At 37.7% G+C, this 20,243-nt stretch overlaps 1 protein-coding gene across 1 annotated transcript in view; it reads left to right on the top strand.

Annotated features, from left to right (window-relative positions):
- Positions 1-3,499: 3,499 nt before the first annotated feature.
- The window catches only part of LOC126229603 (splicing factor 3B subunit 1-like), a 60,674-nt gene continuing 43,930 nt past the window's right edge, over positions 3,500-20,243 (top strand). The window contains exons 1-4 of the mRNA XM_049942344.1: positions 3,500-3,625; positions 4,088-4,266; positions 4,399-4,485; positions 8,644-8,770. Of these exons, the coding sequence (XP_049798301.1) occupies positions 3,598-3,625; positions 4,088-4,266; positions 4,399-4,485; positions 8,644-8,770 (421 nt within the window). The 5' untranslated portion in view covers positions 3,500-3,597. The remainder of the gene's footprint in view (positions 3,626-4,087; positions 4,267-4,398; positions 4,486-8,643; positions 8,771-20,243) is intronic.

Raw genomic sequence — 20,243 nt, 5'->3', positions numbered from 1 at the left:
TGACACATGTTTGTTACACAAAAGAAGGTACAAAAGATGAAGAGTTAAAAAGTTAAAAAATTTCAAAAATATTTTTAAAAGTGCACTCACCAATTAACTTAGAACTTGCAGAACAAGGTGCAGTATCGATAAACCTATCCACAATCAAGGCGTCATCTAACAGTTGGCTCAAACTTTTGTACAAATATGTAAGTTCTAGCTGCCAGATAGCACTACGAAGGGGGCTGTTGCTTTCAAATTTTATTGTATTATTTATATTTCGCTCTCTCTTCATACTTACAGATAGATAGGTAGCTTTTAAAATATAAACAATCAGAGTCAGATTATAAAATACAATTAAAATAATATCAGGTTTTCAGACAGCATATGCACATCACTTCTACACAAACAGATCGTTGTGTATGGACAGGAGATTTGCGCAGATACGTAATCTGCGCAAACCTTGACGTTGGAATCTGAGTTTTGAGGAAAATGGCTCTAATCTGTGGGCACCAGTCACGTGTGCACACATAAATCGTAGTGTGTGGACAAGAGGTCGCAGCAAATGCGGCGCGCAAAATGTTTTGAGTCGACTATTTGTTCAGTCTGTTGTTTCTTTTTTGTGTGTGCACAGTGAATTTTGAAGTGGCAAATGTACTTTAGTGCTCTGGACAGTTCATTGCAGGATTTATTTATGGGACTTAACGCATATTAGTAGAAAACTAGGAGCAGGAAATACGCTATAGAGGTAAGATGGCAGAATGTACTGAGTTTCAAACACGACTAAAATATAAAAATATTATCTGTAACTTGTCACAACAGATATACATTACGGGATAGAGATATTTTATTTCATCAAGACATGGCAGAATATACTGAGTGTCAAACACGTCTAAAATATATTATCTGTAACTTCTCACAACAGATATATATTACAGGATAGAGATATTTTACTTACCTTCAAGATTTCCTTCTTCAGGACAGTGTAAATAGCTTCCCTTGTGTTACCTATGATTTCGCTGAATTCTTGTTTCAAAGTTTCAGCAGAAAATTCCAGGTCCTTCTCAGGGTGCTATTTGTGCTTTTACCAGGAGGGGGGGGGGGGGGGGATATCTTCGGGGGTTATTAGAATTATATATGTTACTAGCTTGGACCGTGGCGTTACGCATGGTTAAACAGCTATTTATAAATAAATGTTAATGCCGAAAGTCACTATTCACGCATATGCACTATCAGAAAAGCCATCCCTTGTTATATCTTTAAAAGTACATTATAGGTAAAGCTTATTTACAAAATCCTCTACGTACAGGTATATGAGGGGAATTCAAAAAGTAGAGGCAAATTTGTGAAAAGCTGTACTTATTCTGATGATAGAAAACTGAAACATATTAATAGTATTAATAGTAAGACTTATTAAAAACTTTCAGTATTCAGCTCCACAAATTAAAATTATATGTAAAGTTTTACTCCAGTGCTTGGGAAATAAACATCCCAGGTTGGGACGCATAAACTAAAACCAGAGGAGGGGATGGTCTGATGCAGAGGGGGGGAAATCCCCCCCCCATCCCCCCCTGCAAATCGCACACTGGTCCTTCTGTTTCTTTCTGATGCAAGAAATCGTAATGTCAATTTCAGCTGCTCACGTGGGGAAGTTGCTCTTCTCATACAAGTATTTTTTCCTTAGTGTATGCTCGGTTAACACTAGCAAGTTATTGCAGCAATTTACTTGCGCGGTGAAACTTGCCGCGCGATTTGCGAGTGTAAACATATCGCCAAGTCGACTTGCGACTGTAGCAATTTATTGCGGAAGTGACTTGTTGGAGTTGTTGCACGTTTTCCGCTTCCAGTGTGAACAACACGCAAGAAGTATCTGTAAGTAACTTGCAGCTTTTAGGATTTATTTCTATTTCCTGCAAGTAGGAAGCGCAAGTTATAGTAAGTATGTTGTCTGCATAACATTCATATTTAACATTTTACTTAATGTGATGACTTAATTTTATGTAACCATCTTACGTATTATATGCAAACAAATTTCAGAAATGGAGGAGAAACGGGAATGGATGAAGCAGGATACAGAACATTTTATTGAAGCCGTGAAGAGCTACCCCGAAATACGGAACGTGCATAACCGAGACTTTAAGGATAGAGTGAAGAAGATGAGCGCTTTAAATGAAATATCGTCGATATTCGACACATCTATAAAAGAAGTACATAGGAAGTAGCATAACTTGAAGACACAACCCTTTTGCCACCTGCATCCACTCGCTTGTTGTTTTAGGAGTCTAGAAAAAGACGATGTGTAATTATTACATGTTCTATTTACTTAGCTTTTCACTTTCCATTTTATGAGCATTAGAAAAAAAAAAACATTTTTATAAGCATATCATTTTGTAAAATGCAGTTTATTTCAATAAACATATAATTTCATTGTTGTGTTTTCACATACCTTCAAATAATTTTCTCTTTTCAAGACGTTAAAAAAGGCTCTACATACATCGGGTACGATCAGAGAAATCGTGCAGACGGGAATATGAAACAAGTACATTAGGGACTTGTATGAGTCTCCTACAAAGAAAAGATTTCAAAATTCAAACTTTTTTGGTTGTATGTTTCTCATAAATAAATGAAATGCCTATTTTATTCGTAGTTCACCGGTAGCTGTAAATCATAGTGACTAGCAAACGTTCCTTTGCTAAAATAGCAGTACCGAAGTTTGTGTCTCGTTTTGATATGACGGGCGCTATTAACATTAACAAATACTGAGGATCATTTGAGGACATTCTGCAAAAGTATCCATGCCCTCGATACTAAGTTCTTGCTAAGGGTTATTACCGGCACCATTTTACGATCTTCTCATTATCTACTCTCTAACCAAAATACTTTTCTTTTTCACGTTTTGCATTACAATTACAAGAGCTGCAGCATATCCCACCCGCCTACTTGTCATTTTACACTTCGGCTGACACTCGTAGTGGTACTGAAAGCATATGTAAACAGTATGAGCAAGTTGTTGACGCAAGTTTCCTGCCAAAGAACTTCCGGAAGAATCTTGCGTAATTCTTGCACTGCTGTGTAAATACAGCTGCAAGCGGCTAGCAATAACTTGCAGCAATAACTTCTGCAAGCGACTTGCTAGTGTAAACCCAGCTTAAGATGGGCTATATGTCTGTTTGTTGAATTTTGTGTCCATTCTTTTTTTTTTTTTGCAACACATTTGCGAAATAAACTTAGAGGTTGTGAGAGCGTAGTCGCTTGTCGCCAAAAATTCTTTCATAGGCCGACAGATGGCGGGCCAGCGGTAGATGGAAACTTGTGTGGTGACGACATACTACATTTTCAGTGATCGCATGCACAGACTTTTCAGCATATATATTGGCAGACAGTTTAGGACGTTATGCCATGTACATTTTAGTTCATTGGAGATTCTGACATACTGTGTTTCTTTCTTTTTGACGAACAGTAAATGAAATCAGATTTTATTCTACTCCAAATAATTGTTGTGTACAGTTCTATGGATACGGTTTCGCAAATACGTGAAATACATCTAGACTTGTAATATCTTTGACTGGTATAGAGGTTTATTAATCGCTGACTGCGTATGATCAATGTTACGTGAAAATGGCTACCATACCAAGAACTCATGAAGGTAAAAAAATTAAAGTTTTATTATACCTGTGAAAGTACTTTATTGAAATATTTGTTATACTTTTATTGAATTTTAAAATTTTGTACAACTTAACACTCTCCAAACAATGTGAATTTCGAACAGATGACCTTTGTGTTTACTTTTGTGTAAATATTGCTACAGAATGATCTATTGTGCAACAGTTAATGAGATCCCCATAAATATATGTTGTATTTTTTGTCATTTTGTCTCCCTGAGTTAATTTGCGGTGTTTGGTATATTCATTTCACGGTACAAAATTACCGTAAACGTATGTTTTGATTAGACTTTGATATGGTCTTCAGTTTACAAACAAAACAGTGCACAATTTGTTTGACCTGGGAAGTTTCAAAAATGTTTACCATATCTACGACTTATAACCGTCATTGTAATTTCTTATAGCCTTGACGATACTATTTTTTTAACGTCTTTTGTCGTTTGCAGATATTGAAGCTCAAATTCGCGACATACAAGCCCGAAAGAAGGACTTAAACGAGGAAGTCAATGAAAAGGATCGTGTTGGATTAGGAGAAAGCGGATACTATGATCGTGACATATACGATGGAGGCGGCAGTAAATTTGACGGATACGTCACATCAATTGCTGCAAATGATGAAGTTGAGGTATTTGAAATACAAACCTGGAATATTTATTTCTTACGTTCAGTGATAAATTTTGAGTTGACAACCGCATTGCTTTTAATAACGTTAACCTTTTGTGATGTAGATGTTTATTTTTTGTATCCATGTTTACAGGACGAGGACTATGACGTAGTATCCTTCAGCCAAAATAAAAGAGCAGGCTACACAGCCCCAGCTGCTCTTCTTAATGATGTTGCTCAGGTAAGTTTAGTCTGTGAATAGGACATATTTGAATGACTTTTATTGTGTAGTTTGCTAACAGAAGTGATGGTACAGTATTAAAAAAGAAGAAAATAAATGTGTGCAGTTGTAAGCTTAGAAAGTGACAGTTTAGGATGCCGCATAAACACCTCCACTGGAAAGATGATTTTCTTACAAACATGTCCTCCACTGTCCCAACTTTGTTCCTTGCAAAGATTTCTGGCCATACTTGTGGCAAATCTCATAGAGCCGATTCTATAACTGCTGCTCACTGGAGATCAATTTTGACCTTAGTTCACAAATTTGCTATGTTGTGTAACACTAATTTGAACACGTTGCAGAGTAGTTCTAAATGAATGCAAAATGTGTTTGGCAACACTGCTGATTCATCTGCCCATCAAAATTATAATTGTACTTATAGGTTGGAGGTTTTGTGTTTTGAAGATGGTGGAAAATAAATGGAGAAACTTCTAATACTTCTGCAGAGCCAAGAAACATCTAAATAGTCAAATATCCATTAAGTAAACAAATAGAAACAATGTAGTTCTCGGCACTTAAGCTCTTGAGCACAATGCTGTGTGGACGAAAGTTTCGTTAGCTCCATGGTTTTAAAGCTGCTGTTATTCAGTGGCAAAGAATCTGCCAACAGAAAGTGGCAGAGCTATACATTTTCATGTCATCAACACAAAGGTTTGTTTGGTATTTTTTGGAGGTGATATACTCTTCCATTCCTCAGATGTCCATGCTGATATATATGCACCAATAGTTTAACTTCGACTGCAAACCATAATGCAATTCAGCATTTTGCCAATTAATGTTGCCAGGGGAAAAATGTGGCTGGAGGGGAGAGGACCATGTGGGATCAAACTCTAGGCATTTGGCACATAACCATTGAGCCACTGGTACACAATTTTATTTCATTAACAGATAAACATGACTTTGCTAATAGAGTACATATTGTGATGGCTGTGCTGATTTACCCACATGTCTGTCAGTCAACGTGCATGCAGTTGTCATTGCTAATTAAGCACATGTAGGAGTTTAGTAGTTCGATTATTACCCTCCTGTAACCAGTGACATGCCTGGAATTTAATATGAATTGTGTAGTTTCTGCTGTTCAATCCTAAGGAGATTTTTTTGTAAGCGATGTTGGAATATAACCCTCCTGTCCCTCCCCCCCCCCCCCCCCCCCCCCGCTTTCCAAAATCTTCTGAACAGTGACAGGCAGACCTGTTCACAACATGAAACTCATTCTTCTTTTGTAATTACACTATTTTGGGCTAAGAATAGCGAAGCAGAGTGGAGCAAAGTAGGGGCAATGGTTTCAGTTCACTGGTGCCTTGAGATGCAACAGCTTTGCATTTCCATACTACCTTTTGTACTCCCTGTTAACATGCAGTATTGAATTTGCATTACACGATCTGTGTTGCTTAAAGAACACACGCCTGTGTAGAAAATGATACTGTTTTCATATTATGTATGTGTCTCGACAAAAGCAACAGTACTTGCATTGTCTTTTACAACAATCAGTGTAAGTCATGTTTAATTGGCTTATTCAATGCAAACAGGGTGCTCAAATGGTCTAAACCCTTCTTGTAAATACAATAACATGAAAGTAATATAAGCATCAACTGCTCTAAGTATTTACTGATCACTTTAACGTGCAGGCAGTTTTCCGTACTTGGGCAAAGTGGTATTCCTTAACAGTGGGATGATATTTATTACAGATGTTAGAGATAGGAAATGTGTTCCGTATAACTGCTTTAAAGTAGGCAGCAGAGCCTATGACATCATCACTGTTTTCTCGGAAACCTGACTTCAGTCTCTGGCAGTGTCCAGTTATAACTGTAATCCTGTCACTTGAGTTTTGTCAGGTATATGATGAACTCCACCAGCAAAGAAAGGACAAGTACCAAAGTTCATAGCTACAAGCCTGCTGTTTGCCCATAAACACAAGTTGCCGTGACTTCTACGTAAATAGTGCTCTTCTTGGTCACATAGATATAACAGCAATGTTGCTGTGTACTTCTGTTTTCATTTGACTGAGCACATATGTTCTCTCATGGGGGAGGTGGAATAAACAAGAATACAATAATTTTGTTTTCATTGGAGGAGCTTTGTATGTTTTTCATCTGGAGGGTGGACAACAGCATTGAACTTTTTCCAGGCAGTAGACTTTCTCTAATGGAGCACATTTGCAATTGTATATACTGCATCATTTAATTTTCGTCTTTCACTCTCCTCAGTATCACAAAACAAAGCTTCATTAGAGGTCGTCTGAACCCGACAACTGGTCATTTCACCCTGCCAGTTCTATGTAAGTAGGAAGTGATTGAAGTGCCACAATACTCAGACTTGTGGAGCTATAATGGGAAGGAAGAAAGCCAATATAGCACTGATGAAACAGCAGTGCCTTGGTTTCTAAGATAGGCAGCGCTCAACATTAGACTCATATTCACTCTTTTTCTGATGTCTTCAGACATTTCACTCAAAATATTAAATACAAACCTTGTCTACAAACAGCGAAGAAGACAAATTATGACAGAGGGTAAATTCTACTTAGTTCAGAATCACTTCCTTCCTCAACATCTGTGCTGTGCTCCCTGGAAGAATCACTTGAAATACCCAAGAATATAATTATATTTGCAATACTACCTTCTATATTCGGAAATACGGAAGCGTCCGATCCAGCCCGTCTGCTTTGACCCATGATGCCACAAATATGGCGGAAACGACCATAAACTAAGATTCCAATATGGCGCATATAAAGTCGGTACGCACACATTATGAGGGCGAAAATACATCGAAAAACAAACACCCACACTTTCCACGAAAAGCCTAATGACACTAACGGGGCAAGCGCGGGAAATGGGGTGTTTTTGGGTGGGGACAAACTAAATATAAACAAATTTAGACACCCACCCCCATACAAAACCACACAAGACGATGAGAAAAACAGACATCACAAAACTCCCCAAATACCACTAAACACAATATCATCCGGAATCGGACACTTCCCTTGACCTATATAGCTCAACAGCAGCTCCCGATCCCATAAATTAGGATCAAACACTTCCCTTGGCCTATATAGCTCAAAAACATCTCCAGATACCAATATCAACATACACAGCCACACATTGGGGTCGAACACTTCCCTTGACCTGCGCACTGTTAATTTTATCCGTCATATTCATTCCTGAACCAAAACAACAACCGATTAATTTTACTAAAATTACCACACAATGCACAGCGAACAACACTAAATTAACCTTAACACAAAATCGTTAACTCACTGAAACGAATTCCACTACAAACACAGCCGACACTCGAACAATTCTGGATAATGAGCAAAAGCAAACTGAGCCCATTACACCACACAAACGAAAACCCTCAACATACCACCAGAGAGCACAACAAACCACAACACGGCGACGTCTACAAACACACCACACTCACAAACTAAACTCCGCGCCGTCATGACGTCACCTACGACAAAACCCTTACGTCACGGGTCAAAGCCAACGCGTGGGATCGGACCCTTCTGTCGACCCCTATATTCAGTCCTTTTTTTTTTTTTTTTTTTCCCCCCCCCAGGCTGCTTTAAAAGCTGCTTTTGTGTGGCGTATAGCTTTACTGCACATCTCTGGCTTTGTTTGTGTCAATGGTTCCTTTGAATTTCTGCTACTGTGAGTGGTAGTGGTATGGCGGGTGCCTAAGAATCTTGTGACTTTGTTCGTTGGACATCTCATTAACAACTTTCTGTTTAACTGTGGCATATTTAGTTTCAAGAGTTCAAGCCTTGCCTTAGGCATCAGCTTGCACATAACAGTGTTATGTTTTAAGCATTCAAACAGTTCACTTTTTCTCATTTCCATTGTTGGAGCTTTCTATTTAATACATACATGAGTGGTCTGTAGCATTATCCAGTACAGTGATAGCTGATTAGAGTTTTCTAATAGTTGCCCCATGAACCACTTCAGAAAACTATCATTATTCATCTCCTCATGATAGTCACTTGTTTTCCTTGATTTGGAATATTCAAGACAAAAGTATCAACAAGTATATCAGTCTTATAAATCAGTTCATACTCTATACTCTGATGCAGGGATAGAGGATAGCATGTCATTCTAAATTGTTTCTGTTGTATTTTTTTTACAGAGTGAAAAGGACTATGACCCATTTGCTGAGCGCCGCCGTCCAACGGTTGCAGAAAAGGAGGATGAGTATCGACAGCGGAGGCGTCACATGATAATTTCCCCTGAGCGGGCTGACCCCTTCGCAGAAGGTTTGTACTGTAGTATACTTTTCAGTTATTGCTACATTTAATTTCCATGCACAATCTGAATTATGTTTATGTTGGAATGTGGTGAGAGGCACTTAAGAAATCAAATGAGAAACATTCAGTAAAGTGGTTGACATGAAAGATTGTTGTTGCTTTGAAGTGTGTTTCATTTATACTTTATGGCATTGTAAGAGTTGGTAGCTTCAATTAAATATTAAATAAGTAGCTTGTGAAGTAATTAATACTCTCGTAAGGTGTGGTATTGAACTGTAACGTCGTCTTGAGTTTGCAATAGAAATCCGAAAATGCTGTCTGCATTTAGATGGTGCTGTAATATTGTAAAATTTCAAAATTAGTCGTTAACGTTGGAAGGTGGTGTTGAAAGAAGCATTTAAAAAATATGTAAATACCAATGCTCAAATGCATGATGGCTCATTTTTAGCATGTGGCTTAGTGCGACCGGGGTCATGTAAGTCCGACATTAAAATATATTGGAGTCATAAAAGGGTGAACCAAACATTCTGCAGAAAGATAAAATGTAAAAACTACGCCCGCATCTCGTGGTCTTGCGGTAGCGTTCTCGCTTCCCACGCCCGGGTTCCCGGGTTCGATTCCCGGCGGGGTCAGGGATTTTCTCTGCCTCGTGATGGCTGGGTGTTGTGTGATGTCCTTAGGTTAGTTAGGTTTAAGTAGTTCTAAGTTCTAGGGGACTGATGACCATAGATGTTAAGTCCCATAGTGCTCAGAGCCATTTGTAAAAACTACGGAATATTAAAGGTTGAATGGGAAGGGATTTTATGCTGGTCTGCAATTAATGTAGGAGAGAGATAATAGAAAGAGTGATTTCAATAAACCCATTAATGAAGTCTGCAAATGAAGTAAATGTATGCAATAGAGATGAAACCCATAGGTGTGAGGAAGCTGAAGATTTAAGTGCATAGAATGAAGTAGTGAGGGTTTGCTGAAGGAATCTCATAAAGGTTCTAGATGTCTCATCAAGTAAGATGAATCACTATTAAAGGAAGTGTTCTTACTAAACTGGGATGACAATGTGAAGAAGTAGTGTTTCGAAATGCAGTATGTCACCTCATCAAACAGTGCCTTTTACCCAAGTGGAAAATTTTATCACTGTGTATTGGAAGTAAATTTGAAATGTGCCTCTTATTCTGTCTATGAAATCATCTAATCGGTATGGAAATGACATGGCCAGAATTTGAGGTGGTTATTTATTTACATTTGTGAAATTTTGTTGTGAAGAAAACATATACTGCGTCAGCATTAGTATTTAATTTGTTGTGAAAAGTTGAATAAAGTTATATTGGAAGTACTGATTTAAAAAAAAAGAGAGAGAGAGCGACAGCTTGAAGCTCTAGAGATATGTATAATAGAACAGTTGTAAACATTTCTTGACAGCAGCATGTTGTTAAGAAGAGGCACAAGTTACGTCTCAGTAATGGGAAGTATGAGTATGAGAAGGTTCTGCAGTATATGACCAAAGAAATGAGCAGGACTAAAATATCTGTGTATAATCTAGATAAAGTAATTGGTACTGTTGTAAAATACAGTTTACTCTGAGTACTTTTTTTTTCTAAGTAATGAAGATGGGGTCAGGATTTGGCAAACAGTGGCAGCTGTTATAAAGAAAACTATTAGTTTGCAGCACAAAATCCTCTGAGACTGGAAAGTTCAAACAAGAGGCAGTTGCAGAGCTATGTTTAAGTTTTGTAGAAAATAAGTATTCAAATAGTGGAAAAAGTCAATGAACATAGCCTTAATTTAAGGCCCTGAATGACCCAAAATGAGTTGGCATATAGAGAGATGATCAGTGTTCTATGGGGGGAGGGGGGGGGATAGGTAAAAGATAGTTAATAAGTTTGTTATGGGAGTTGATTCCAACATACCTTGGATGTTGATGAGAGAATTGGATATAACATTTTGCATCAGAGTGTTGTTTACTTTTCGGCAGTCTTTTATAGAAAGTTGATAGACCATTACGTAAATTTACGTTGGCAGTTTATAAGGGCTAAAAAAATTTATTTGAGCTGTTGAGTAAGAAATATAAAAATTCTTGAGTAGCTCATTGATTAAAAAAGAGGAAAAACTTTTGAAATTAGTCATTTCTGTTCCCTCTGAATTACGTCAAATCTGTTGTTTTCATTAAACTAACCATCTTTGAGGCTTCGTTCACTGACATGATCTCCCATGGTGAATTTTAGAGTATATGTAGTTGGTTCAAATCGTAAGGATGACAGGAATTTCCATCACCTCTGCATGGCAGACAAGGGGAGATAAGCTGACACTGAGCAGTTACTGATTTTAAAGCTGTATAAAATTACAAAAGTTGCACAGAGTTAATTCTAATGTCTCCTTAGTCCCTTGTGAAATGAGGACGACAGTTGCTGCCAACAGTGATCTGATTGATACACATTGAACTTTGTCACAGGTATGATACACTTAGGTGAGAGTTTTGAGCCCCTGTTTTGTACACCAGCCTGTAGTTTTATGCTGTACTGTATTATCTTGTGGTCTGCATTGAATCTAGAAGGCAGTACACAAAACCGGGTGAAATACAGTATGGCCATGGCAGTTGTGCAGTATTTGGAGCATTTTGTGTCCATGTCAGCTTTTAATGCGACCTCAATTAATTCGTAACAGTCATCTACTGACTGAGTAGAAGTTCAGGTAAATAGTTTTTTTTTCATAATTTCATTATGAAGCATTCACTGTTTTTGTTTGTGCAAGGATTAGTGGTCTTCCACGTAAGTATTTTTCCCTCCTGGACATAGCTCTTAGCCATTGTTACACTTCAAGTTTTTCTTCTTTTGTCCAGTTTGTCGTTATCATTGTCTACCTTTAGTGTTAGGCTTTTCCACCTGTTTTGAACTCGACATTACATCCACTGTGAGTAATATACAAAGACAGGCCAGTACTTACCTTAGCTCAGTGCAGCTGACAGTCACACAAAAACTGACAAACATAAATGGGGAAAATCTAGCTTTCGAGATTTTGCCCCTTCATCAGAGGAGGAGGAGGTGGAAAAAAGGGAAGAAGGAAAGGTGGATGTAGGTCACTCACAATTTAGATTATGGGGTAACAAGGAGAAGGTAAGCAAAGATGGAGTAAAGGGTGTGAAAGGGAAGTCCAAGATCGCACATCATAAGTACTGTGTTGGCTTCAAAGCAAAGAGGATAGTTTGAGAAGTGAAGAGGTATATGTGAGTTGAATAAGAAAAATAATACTACAGAGAGAAAGATAACAAAATAAAAATTAAAAAAAAAAAAACATGAAAAGTGAAAAAATTAGAAATGAAAAATAAATGAGTAAAGAAACGAAGAGGAGACAGGAGTACAGGTTCGCGTAAGTTGAGTCCAGGGTGATGGTGGGATGAAAGGATGTGTTGGAGTGCAGGTTCCCATCTCTGCAGTTCTGACGATCTGATGTTGGGTGAGAGCAAACCAATGGTTTGTGTGGTGTAGCAGGCACAGGGGTCTGTTGAGGTAACGCAGGAGGGCATGCTCCACCACAGGGTATTGGGCATCCCCCAACGCACAGTTCATCTGTGCATGTTCGTGCTTTCAGTCAGTTTAGTGGATGTAAAAGACTGTGGAGAGAATACGTCAGCTGATAGATTACGTATGTTGTTTCACATGTTGGCCCTGCCGTAAGCAGTATATGTTTTATCCAGTGGTGGTTTTGGAGTATGTGGTTGTGGGGAGTGCATGGAGCATGGTTTTCAGTGGTGTCAGTTACAGATGTAAAACCTTAAGCACAGATGATCTGGGAATGTCATAGGGCTGGACAAGTATATAGTGGAGATTAGGACGCTGACGAAAGGCTGCTGTGGATGGCATGAGGATGATATAGGGGAGGGATGATCTCATTTCAGGGCTCAATTTGAGAAAGTCCTAATCCAGGCAGAATAATCTGTAAAGACATTTAAGGTCAGGATGGGTGGTTGTCAAAGGGGGTGCCCCTTTGCGGCTTAGAGGCAGAAAGGTTAGGATGAAGACTATGCAGTACTGTGTAACAACAAACTGCTTTCAATGAGCTGACATCACAACTGTTAGCATTTCGCGGGAAAATATTGCAGTTGGTGGTTTGAGAAGCACTACTTTCAAAGTAAATTTCCTTTTACACGAAATGAATTGTGTTAAGTGTGAGAATGAGTGATGAATTTTTTAAATCACGGAGCATTTGACCCTCATTCAAAACTTAAACTTTGAGAACTAATCACTTAGAAAAATGTCGGGTCCACAAGACAAGCCATTAATGCCATTATTTAAAATTTTACCGGCGCATTTGTGTTTGATATATCTTAACGGTAAAGATAACACATGTCGGAAAATAACAAGTGTCAAGGCTAGTTTCTCATATTTATTTCAGTTCTTTCGTAGATTAAAACTTATGCAATAATGATGGTAAAAAGTGTAATTAAAAATTCTTTCAAAAAAAGAGTATGAAGTGAGTTTTTGAGCAATTTCACACATAATTGGCTTTTCTATGGAAAAGTCGAAGTGCAAGTGTAATCAGCCAGGTAACCCATGAGGTATTCAGCACACAGCAGCGAAATTTATAATTGTCCTTTCCAGAAACATTAAGCTGCTGCAATTTAAGCTGTCCTCTTATGATCCGGCCTAACCACACCTTCAGAAAAAAACAATAAATGTTCGGCGACCAATATTAGATGTGAAAGCTTATCTTTTCTCGTACCTGTACTGTATGTATATTAATTTAAACCATTAATTTTTCCTATCATTGTGTTCCCATAAATAAACAGTGATGTTATTGACTGACTACATAACGTGTCCTATGCTCAGAATATTAGCTGTCGTTGGCTGGTGAGATCACGTGACAAGCTCTGATTGCCCGACAAAAGCGCATCACACAGCGTAATCTTTATTTCAGTGTTTTGGAAGCTACTATGCTGTATTTGCTGGAAATTGAATTTATACTTTGTGATATGAAAATATGCAGTTTACGTGTTGACATGCATCAAATATTTCTCCAAAACACGTTTGTTTTTTACTATGTTTTGATTCCTAAAGTGCTGGGAAGTTCTATGCTGGTGCATAAAACCTTTACTATTCAAAGGATTGATAAGTTGTACAGCTCTGAGGGTATGTATATTATCACTTAACACGGAAAAAATGTACTCCTACCTTGGATATAGTGCATTTTCATCTGGTAAAAAGTGTATTTTTAATGGGGAGATCTGGGAAATTTTTTTCTTGTCTTCCTATACATCCTGGTGTAGTTGTTGAAGGATTTGTCATTAGAGCAGAAAAGTTTACCACAGATACCTAGGCTGCAGGGAATGGAGCATTTGATGTGGAAGCAATGGGAGCTCTGAGAGTGGAAGTACTTTTGTTTGTGGGTTTGTTATGGGAAAAAGTTTGGATGTGAGCCTCAGCTGCCAGAAAGGCAGCATAGGTTCTGCATTAGAGTTGAGACTTTGAAGGAAGTTACAGAGTTTATTTTCACCGCGAGTCCAGACCCCTAAGATATTGTCTGTAAATCTACACCAAGCCAGGGCATGTAGCTGGTGGATCTTCAGGGGCACTTCTTTCACGTGGCTCTCGGAAAGGTTGCCACCTCCACTGCGTCCTTCCCTACCCTGTAACTGACCCCACTACAAAACATGCCCCATGCATCCCGCAACTACATACTCCAGCCACGTCCATTAGCAAAACTTGTATAGTTCAAGGTAGGGCACCCGCAAAACAGCATGTCGTCTACACCTGACATTTGTTCACTGCACAGTCTTCTACGTTGGTATGACAACCACCAAACTGGCTGAGCTCGTGAATGGGCACAAACTGTCCGCCTGGGGTTGCCCAAGACCCAGTGATGGGGGATACCTTCCAGCATAACTCTGGAACCTAGGCACCTGCTACACCACACAAGCTGTTTGGATCCTCCCACCCAACACCTCTGACTCAGAACTGCGCAGATAGGAACTTGCACTCCAGTACGTCCTTTCATCCCGTACCATCACATAGGACTCAAGCTACGTGAACCTCTGTCTTCTCTTTGGTCCTTTACTCATCTAATCAGTTTTCACTTTTCGTCTTCTTTCATTTTTTATTTCATTATTTTCCTCTTCTTTATTATTGTTATTCATCTTTCTCATCTCGCATAGATCTGTTTACGTCTCACTCTCTCCTTTTTGCTTTGAAATTGACACAGTATTTACGATGCACAATCTTTGACACCCTTTACTCCATCCACTTTTAATTCTGTTCCTCCCTCTCTCCTCCTAATGAAGGTTTTTATTTTATTTATTTTCATCATTGTTTTGTGTGACTGTTCCCTGCACTGTTGGTGAGTGTAGGTAATTACTGGCCTACTTCTCTGTCTCTTTGTATATTTTTCTCATCTGTTTAAGAGTGTTCCCTTTTAATGAATTATAGATTACATCCACTGTTTCTTTGCATCTCGTTTTGGGCCTGCTGACTGCGGAAGCTATCTAGAGAGGTGATGCTGTGGTTAAGACACAAGACTCTCATTCAGGAGGACAGTGCTTCAGATCTACTTCGTGCAATCCATCTTTAGGTTCTCCTTGGTTTCCATAAATCACTTAAGGCATTATTGTAATGGTGTCTTTATCAGCCTTCCCTATCCAAGTTTGTGCTCTTGTCTTTAATGACCTCATTGTCATTCCTGCCTCACTTCTCTCTTTCTCCCACAGAACATAGCTGTGTCACGCAGAGCTTCATGGTGAAGTAACACACAAGTAAGAATGGCACTTACATATTGAAACACTTAACCGATTTATCTATGCTGATCATGCAGTCACTGAAATGCATTTGTTTCTGTTTTGTGAGGGGTGTAGTCATCGTAGCATGTAAAAGATATAATATGGTATTTTGTACCTCATTGATTTCCTGACAATCTCCAAGAATGTAGACTTATTGTGTCTGCAGGTGTCTTTGGATGGAAGTTCACGAAGTGGTACCTACAGTGTTGAACATAACCTACGTAGTGGTAGTTTAACAAAATGATTGTGATGATTCATGTGTTGAGTGAAGCGAGTGTTAATTCAGAATTTTGATGTGGTACACAGCAAACTTGCGCTAGTGTGACTGCAAAGTACGAACTAGTCATTGTCTCACAGCATTACTTTTTTCTTTAGTTCCATTCCCAAGAGAGTGAATTCTCATTCATCAAAAATATTAGCTTCGGATTCTGCCAATTCAGATTATACAGAATTAAGGCTTCCAGGAATAGTTGATAAGATATGGATGCACTTTTTTCTACGTGCATCATCTTGTCACTAAAAAACTTGATAAAATAATCGGCTGGAGAGGAAAATAGCTCTTTTGTGGAAACAGTATCTTTGAAATGATTCAGATTCATCTCCTGATATTTTCTGTTGTTTCCCCAGGTACACAACATAATAAATTGAGATAAGGCCAACTAATTCACAACTACACCAAGTTTCACCATGTTCATGCGAAGCCCGTTATGACCAAGCCTAAAATGGAGTATCTTATTTTGAATGCAGTAGATGAAAGGTTAATCTTCACATGGATAAATGCTTTGTCACGTACCGTGGACAAATGACGTGTGTGTGATTATTTCTGCTCCTACAAGTAATTGGAATAACTGTACATTCTCATAATGTATATAAAGTTATGTATGAAAAGCATGAAAATTTACTGGAAAAACACATAAAAGAAAATTTATTTTAGAGTTATGTAATTTTGTTATAATAGCAAAGCTATATTATAATTGAGTGCCTAAGGATTTGGAGTAACTCTTCTCACTAATCACTGTTTGAAGTAGATTTTCCTTAAAGTCTTCACAGTTAAGTCTTGCACTTATTATCCACTCAAGGAACAACACATTTAAGACATTAAAAATTTTATAAGTTAGAGCAGGGACGCAAGCGTTAAAACAAAGTTTTTGAAAACAGCCACAGGTCTTGCTTTGTATCTTTTTGTTGACCAATTTTGGCCATCAAATGAGAAAGGGCATCATCAGGATACACACTGTAAAAGATATAAATTGAGCTAATACGGAAAATTTACATTGACATGACATGAAGTACAAAAGGCGTTCAAAAAGTTTTGCACAGTCATCTCTAATTTTTTTTATTGTTTTCAGAAGGAGAATGAAATTTTTTGTCAACATACTTGAAACATTTAGCTATACATTGAGCCTACTCAATGTAGCCTCCATCTGCTGTACACGTCTGGCCCAACAGTCTTTCCATGGTGTAAATGCACTTTGGTAAAATTCTGGGGATTGACTGTTACACCATTGCTTGACGCAGGAAATAAGGACTTTCTCACTATCAGATGTTTCACTGCGCAGGTGGGCCTTCAGATGACCAAAGAGGTAAAAATCAGACGGAGCCAAATCCGGACTGTAGGGAGGGTGAGGGACAATTTTCAAACCCATTTTCCTGATTTTTCTCTTGTGTTATATAGACTGTATGGGGTTTGGCATTGTCATGGTGTAATCTGATGAGAGCTGACCCTGAAGCTGTGGTCTGTGAGTCGTGATGGCATGTCGCAGCTTGTCCAATGACAAACAGTAATGGTCCCGGTTAATTATGGAGCCAGGTTCCAGAAGGTCAATGAAAATGACACCACACTGATCCCAGGAGGAGTAGGCCATCACGTTTCGGCCTGCTGTTCGTGAAAGTCTTTGTTTCTTCTTCCGAGGGGAACCCGGATGACACCACTCCATGGATTGGGTTTTGCTCTCAGGTTCAGACAAAAACAACCATATTTCATCCTGGGTAATGATGCCAGCAAAACACCGTTTCCACTCTTCAGTAAAGGTCTTCATGAGACCCTCGCACACATTCTTCATCATCATTTTCATTTCTCTTGTCATTAATCTAGGTACCCAACATGCACAGATTCTTCTGTACCCTAGTGACTATACCAGTGATACCAGACTACCCAATGACAAAAGTCATTTCAGCAAGCTGTCGTGTTGTCACACATCTGTCATTTTGGATGATTTGATCAATGGTCTTCTTATTCACATCACTCGCTGCCGTCAATGATCTACCGCATCGTGGATTGTCCAGAGAGAAATTACCTTCTTTAATCCTCTTCAACCACCGCTGGATACTGCTGCGATCCACTGTGTCCTCTCCATAAACAGGGAGCAACTTCCTGTTAATCGATGTAGCAGAGTCATCGCTGGTCTTGAAGAACAACTCCATCACCTACCATTGTCACAACATGGTGTCTACTTCAAGGTCCATTATGGCTCACTTGTAAATAAAAGAAAATAATTTTATATACCATCTTATAGTTAAACGTTCCAAGTATGTTCACAAAAAATTTCAGTGTCCTCCTGCAAAAAATAAAAAAATTAGATAAGACTGTTCAAAACTTTTTGAATGTCGTTTGTACATAGTGTTGTTCCAGTATTGTGACTTCAGTTTAAAGTTAACTAATGGCTCTAAAGATTGAACTGGTTGTAATAAAGCGCTTAAACTTACTTAAAGTACATTTACACAGAAGTAAATGATGACATTGATATTGCCAAGATGAAATTGACTCTACAACAGTACTTGTAACATCCATGGTATTTTGTATCCAAAGATAATTTACAACTACAGAGAATGAAATTTACATTTTATCACCTCTTTTTATGGACGTGTGTATGGACATCTCATATCTGTAATCTGCTTATCTTTCAAAAAATATGAGTTCATCTGTAAAACTTAAAATAATTCAAAGTACATTATAAAAATACATATTTAACATATCTATACAAAATGCTTTTTAAAAATATTTTTGTTAGGATAATGTGACAGATATTTTATTTTGATTGCTTATCTACAGCACATCATCACATAACTGGTAGAACCCATGTGAATTAAATTCGTTTTTCTTCATTTAATAAATTCTTTAGGTTTTTCTTCTTTTTTACAAAAATTTCGAATTCTTCCAGAACATTTAACAGTGGGCCTTTATCTGCAGAATGGATAAATTTCATACTATGTTGTATCTCATGAACTGTACATTTATAATACTAAAGGGGGGGGGGGGGGCGGGGAGCCATTAAGAAAAATTTATGGTAAAATGCTGGATAAACTATTACCCATTGCTAGACCGTTTCCCATGCAATAAATTTTTCCATGAAAGGTAAATTACCTGACATCAAGGCTAACATGCAAAAGGTCTAACAGCTCTACAATCTCACCTACTGCTATAGTTTTATGCTTTAATAAATTATGATTAATTATTTCTAATGTTTCATCAATTGGTATGTTCATAAACATACTAATAACATACCAAGAGGTGAAAATTGCATGTTCTGGATTCCTATTTATTCTTATTTACTGCATTGTTAGCAGACTGGATGCAATTTTTGACGGTGAAAGTTTTGTCAGATTTTTACATACTTTTAAGCTTTGTATCGCATATGTAATTTAGTTCACTATAGGAAGCATAACAGATTGTACTACAAGATGTTGCCCAATTAGCAGTGCCCTTAGACACGCAGTAAAAAAAATTACACGAAGAGAACGTACAAAAGAATAAATACATTAAGTCAGGAGTGTGTAAAATGAATTGCCAAAATTGTCAGAGCTCATACATTGGCCAAACTGGAAGAGTGTCTAGAACACATTATAAAGAACATTACAGTTTAAATTCAAATCATACAGCAAACATACATTACATGAGATTCAAGATAGTATAAAAATCACACTCCGCAGATATTGGCCCTCTGTTAAATGTTTTGGAAGAATTGAAAATGTTTGTAGAAAAGAAGAAAAACTGCAAAATTTACTAAACGAACAAAACAAATTTAATTTGCATGTGTTATACCAGTCATTTGACAAAGAGGTGTTGATAAGCAACCAAAATATAGTACCTGCCATATTATCCTAACAGAAATATTTTTAAAAACAGTAGTTTTGGTTGCATTTTTGTATAGATGTATCAAATATGAATTTTTATAATGTATTTTAAAAGATATTTAAATTTTTTAACGTACTCGTGTTTTTTGAAAGATGAGCAGACATGTACGGATATGAGATGTCTATACACACGCCTTTAAAAAGAGATGATAAAATATAATTGTATCTTATCTTTATATACACTATACCATGGAAGTTACAACTACAGTTGTACAGTCAATTTCATCTTTGGCACTGTCAGCATTATCATTTATTACTGTACTTTAAATGTAAGTTTATATACTATAGTACAGTCAGCTTAATCTTTAGAGCTGTAAAGCCAGCTTTAACTGTAAGTCACCATAGAGTATGTAGTTTAGTAACATCAATGTAAATTTTCCATACTATCTCAATTTGTGTCTTTTACAGTGTATATCCTTATGATGATCTTTTTCATTGGAAGGGCTAAACCATCAATAAAAAATACAAAGCATGACTTATGGCTGTTTTCAAAAACTTAAAACTAAGTTCATGTTTGTATGAGCAGATCATCAGTGCAGAATGGCATAATGACGTAAGATGATGATGTCAGTTCACTGTGTGTTC

Source organism: Schistocerca nitens, unplaced genomic scaffold, assembly GCF_023898315.1.
Source record: "Schistocerca nitens isolate TAMUIC-IGC-003100 unplaced genomic scaffold, iqSchNite1.1 HiC_scaffold_376, whole genome shotgun sequence".
NCBI classification, from domain to species: domain Eukaryota; kingdom Metazoa; phylum Arthropoda; class Insecta; order Orthoptera; family Acrididae; genus Schistocerca; species Schistocerca nitens.
Note: the sequence above shows the minus strand (reverse complement) of the source record. Positions and strands in the feature narration are given on the sequence as shown.